Source organism: Littorina saxatilis, linkage group LG3 (assembly GCF_037325665.1).
Source record: "Littorina saxatilis isolate snail1 linkage group LG3, US_GU_Lsax_2.0, whole genome shotgun sequence".
NCBI classification, from domain to species: Eukaryota; Metazoa; Mollusca; class Gastropoda; order Littorinimorpha; family Littorinidae; genus Littorina; species Littorina saxatilis.
The window spans coordinates 53,343,020-53,348,019 of NC_090247.1; the positions used below are offsets into that span (position 1 = coordinate 53,343,020).

General features: G+C 44.8%; 1 protein-coding gene across 1 annotated transcript in view; it reads right to left on the reverse strand.

The window, feature by feature from the left end:
- Window positions 1-5,000, reverse strand: part of LOC138962645 (myogenic-determination protein-like) — a 42,409-nt gene that overhangs the window by 3,199 nt on the left and 34,210 nt on the right. The window contains exon 4 of the mRNA XM_070334545.1: window positions 1-8. This exon is cut by the window's left edge and continues 3,199 nt beyond it. Coding sequence (XP_070190646.1) covers window positions 1-8 — 8 coding nt within the window. The remainder of the gene's footprint in view (window positions 9-5,000) is intronic.

Consider the following 5,000-nt stretch of genomic DNA (forward strand, 5'->3'; position numbering starts at 1 on the left):
ATCGTAACCTGAAACACACACAAAAAGAACTATATTAATTGTTGGATAAGTCAAAGTATATTTACAGATCACCAAGTACACAGCTGATTACCTGTGCCGGGACTATCTGAAACACCAACATAACAGATTATCTAATAAAATATATCAATTATTGCAAAAAGTCAAAGCATACCGATTGATCACCATGATTTGTAGACAGTGTATCGACCTATATTTATTGCCTAATGCCTGCAATATTCAGCTATGGCTATGATGAGTGAATGCGATTGCGGTTTTAACTGAACCTGTAGCTTGCCTGTAACTGCCTTTCTCTGTGTCGTGATATGCTTAATATGTGCTCAAGATATTGCACAATCCTCTCCACCCCCACCCCCCCTCTCTGTCTCATGGATCTCAGATCACAAATACCAGGGCCCCATTAAAAGAAAAGCGTGACTATTTGAAAAATATAAAACTCTGAACATTATGCGCTGTGTGTGTGCGTTAGGGGGAAACTGAGTCAGACTTTTCTTCAATTTCTTCAAAGTCAGCGCACAGGGAAAAACTCAGACATCAGAAACTCCACGAAGTCTCCACGAAGAAACCAGAGCTAAGATATATTTCATTCTTCAGCTACCACCGAGACAGCTGTCAAATATTTTTAATGAGCTTAGAATGCGAGAGTCAACAATAACCCCTCCCGCAGGCCTCTCCTTCAAATCCACATCCCGAGCCATCTTTCTCTCGTTTCGTTCCCCGACGTTGGCAAAGCTGTAAAACTCTCCCTTTTACCGGCTCTACCCTGCATTCCCAAGCTCAGCTTCTAGACGCTCGCACGTCAATCTGGCCCAGGAGAGAGCGGAAGGCAGACGGATGCCTGTTTGTTTGGTCAACAAATCGTAGATGAAGATTCTTGCGAAAACGATTTAAGCCCACGCGCCCTTGCTATCACGCCCTCTAGCGTCTTAATGGGAGCCAGGGAAGGGAAGCAAGCGGGATCTTACAACTTTAACTCGGGCGCTAATTGGGAACGATACGATAGGGGAGACAATTTCTCAGGGAAAATAGATGTGGACGAGACAGAGTTACCGAACCTCACAAAACTTGCATAAAGGGGTGGAGAGAGAGAGAGAGAGAGAGAGAGAGAGAGAGAGAGAAAGAGAGTTCATGGACAATGTCAAGTTATGCAAAGAGCGGCATTTAACAAAGAAAGTATGTAAAACCGGAACAACAAACTGATAAACTGATCAGCGCGCAGAAAAACACACACCCAACAACAACATCAACAACGACAGCAACACCATCCGCCAAAGAAACAAACATACAACTAAATAAGCAAACAAACACTGAAACAAGCAAGGGGGCCCGGGTAGCTCAGGTGGTAGAGCACTGGACTTGTGATCGAGAGGTCGCTAGTTCGAATCCGGGCCGGGACGGACACGGGTCAACTTTATGTGCAGACCCAGAGACGGTATCCATCTCCCACCCCCGTGTCACCACAATGGCACGTTAAAGATCTTGGTCATTCTACCATAAGTGCAGATGGCTGATACCACCTAAACACGCAAACATCAAAAGCCGTGAGGGCGTAAAAACTCGAATCGTATAAACCAATTCATGTCCAATATAGGCAATTAAGACCTGACGGACAATAAGCCCCCTAAAATTTACTGAAACAAGCAACTTTTAGCGTATCACCAACTCTTGTCCCTAATAGAAATAGTTTATGTGAGGACGTAAACTCCCCCCTTTCGTTTCGGAAACAAGCAAAAGAAAAACAAAGAAAATATATTTCTTTGAAGGACAAGTTCCCACCCTCCATTTTATATTCGATACAGATCATTGAGCATCACATTGGCCTGACTCATCATGCCACATGCCGACGGGGCTGTATACTTCATCTTGACCTATCATTAAGGCATTCAAAAGCTGACCATGTCATCATCACCTTCGTTTTCCTAAAATATTTGCAAGTCCCTCTCCACTTCCAGACATACTTTGAAAGAGATAGAGAAGCGCATCTCTAAGACAACATAATACATGACTTTGTTTCAGGCAAGGTACACATATTACAGCGGAGCCTACCCCCCCCCCCCCCCATCCCACACTCAAGTTAAGACCCCCCCCCCCTCCCTTCTTAAACTTTTTTTTTCTTCTTCGAAGTTTGTGCTCATACTCTCTGTTAATGTTCATACGCCCTCCATTCTAATACCTCATTTTCTCCGGGTTTTGGGGGTCTTACGGGGGGGGGGGGGGGGGGGGGGGGGGGGGGGGAGAGGCTCCAGCGTATACAAGGCGAACCAACAGTAATTCGTTGCTATACATATCATTTGGCTATTTATTATTTTTAAAAAGCTGTTGATATCAATTTTCACATCTAGATTTTTCGAAGTAGATAAGTTCTAAAATCACGTAGTTTTTTCTTCAACAATTATTATTAGGTGCATGGTACTCTCTAAGCCTTCAAGAAATCTATTAATCATCCGTGCCCCCCCCCTCCCCCCCCCCCCCCCCCCCCCCCCCCCCCCCCCCCCCCCCCCCCCGTTCCCGCGCCGCCCCATAAAAAACCCTCCCCCACTGAGTCATGTTCACTGTTACAGACACTGATTGAAAAGCCCATTGGACGGTTTTTATTTTCAAGCAAAGCAAAACTTTGGGGTTTGGGTAGTAAACTATTTCCATATCACATTATTGAAACAAAATGTGAGCCTTTTTTCCCTGACATCAATTAGGGTCAGTCAATTCTGTGAGAAAACGATATTGCCACGGCGTGGCGGGGTGTCAAAACGCATGAGGGGTTGTCGTTTGATGAAGCACCGTGTCCGTAGCGTCCTAATGACTTGTGCAGACTTCCTGCCGGTGCACCATCTACCTGGTACCCCCTGATAAAATCATCTTTATCTTGGTGTTAATGGCTTCATTACGAATTTGTGAGGACCATTGATATCCCGTAAATTAACTTGTGACACAAGTTCAGGAAGGATCGTGTGTGTGTGTGTGTGTGTGTGTGTGTGTGTGTGTGTGTGTGTGTGTGTGTGTGTGCGTGTTTGTGTGTGTGTCAGTGTGTGTGTGTCAGTGTGTGTGTGTCAGTGTGTGTGTGTGTGTGTCAATCAATCAATCAATCAATATGAGGCTTATATCGCGCGTATTCGGCCGTGGGTACAGTTCTAAGCGCAGGGATTTTTAATTTTTATTTTGTATGCAATTTATATCGCGCACATATTCAAGGCGCAGGGATTTATTTATGCCGTGTGAGATGGAATTTTTTTTTTTTACACAATACATCACGCATTCACATCGGCCAGCAGATCGCAGCCATTTCGGCGCATATCCTACTTTTCACGGCCTATTATTCCAAGTCACACGGGTATTTTGGTGGACATTTTTATCTATGCCTATACAATTTTGCCAGGAAAGACCCTTTTGTTAATCGTGGGATCTTTAACGTGCACACCCCAATGTAGTGTACACGAAGGGACCTCGATTTTTCGTCTCATCCGAAAGACTAGCACTTGAACCCACCACCTAGGTTAGGAAAGGGGGGAGAAAATTGCTAACGCCCTGACCCAGGGTCGAACTCGCAACCTCTCGCTTCCGAGCGCAAATGCGTTACCACTCGGCCACCCAGACCACGTGTGCGTGTGTGGAGAATCCGGCCGGCCACGTTCTGTATTCAGAGCTTACAAGCACCATATCCAAAGAGTACCTTTTCCCCCGTGAACTGTTCAAAAATAAATACAATCGGTCGACACGTTCTTCCCTTTTCTCTGTTGCCTTTTCTGATTAGACGCATATTCTCTGAAGATTTCTCACACACAAAACACCACACCCTATTGATTATCAGTGTTAGTCCCCACCACACCCAAAAAGATGATCTATACCCTGCTGCCACGGAAGGAATTCGCCAGATCGCCAGATTCTCCTATTGTCCATAATAAGCAGACAACAATTCATCACTGCCTTAATGACATACGGGGCACTCAAGGCCGCTAACCGCCGCTCCTAAACGTTTCGGTTGAAAGGTGTAGATAAGGTAATTGAGCCCCGCTGCGCAGCGGCCACTTTGCACAGTTGAAGCCAGTGTTCTAGTCCAATGCTGTGATGGCTTTGGTGCCGTGCAGTGAAAGTTCCAGTTAATGCAGTGAAGGTTCTAGTCAATGCAGTGAAGGTTCTAGTAGATACAATGACGGTTCTAGTCAATGCAGTGAAGGTTCTAGTAGATACAATGACGGTTCTAGTCAATGCAGTGAAGGTTCAAGTCAATGCAGTGAAGGTTCTATATAGTCAACGCAGAGAAGGTTCTAGTCAATGCAGTGAAGTTCTATAGTCAATGTAGTGAAGGTTCTAGTCAATGCAGTGAAGGTTCAAGTCAATGCAGTGAAGGTTCAAGTCAATGCAATGAAGGTTCTATAGTCAACGCAGAGAAGGTTCAAGTCAATGCAGTGAAGGTTCGGGATAGTCAACGCAGAGAAGGTTCTAGTCATAGCAGTGAAGGTTCTAGTCATAGCAGTGAAGGTTCTAGTCAATGTAGTGAAGGTTCTATAGTCAACGCAGAGAAGGTTCTAGTCAATGCAGTGCAGGTTCTAGTCAATGCATGCAGTGAAGGTTCTAGTCAATGCAGTGAAGGTTCTAGTCTATGCATTGAAGGTTCTATAGTCTATGCAGTGAAGGTTCTAGTCAATACAGTGAAGGTTCTATAGTCAATGCAGTGAGGTTCTAGTAGATGCAGTGAAGGTTCTAGTCAATGCAGTGAAGGTTCTAGTCTATGCAGTGAAGGTTCTAGTCAACGCAGAGAAGGTTCTAGTCAATACAGTGAAGGTTCTATAGTCAATGCAGTGAGGTTCTAGTAGATGCAGTGAAAGTTCTAGTCAATGCAGTGAAGGTTCTAGTCAATGCAGTGAAGGTTCTAGTCAATGCAGTGAAAGTTCTAGTCAATGCAGTGAATGTTCTAGTCAATGCAGTGAAGGTTCTAGTCAACGCAGAGAAGGTTCTAGTCAATGCAGTGAAGGTTCTAGTCAATG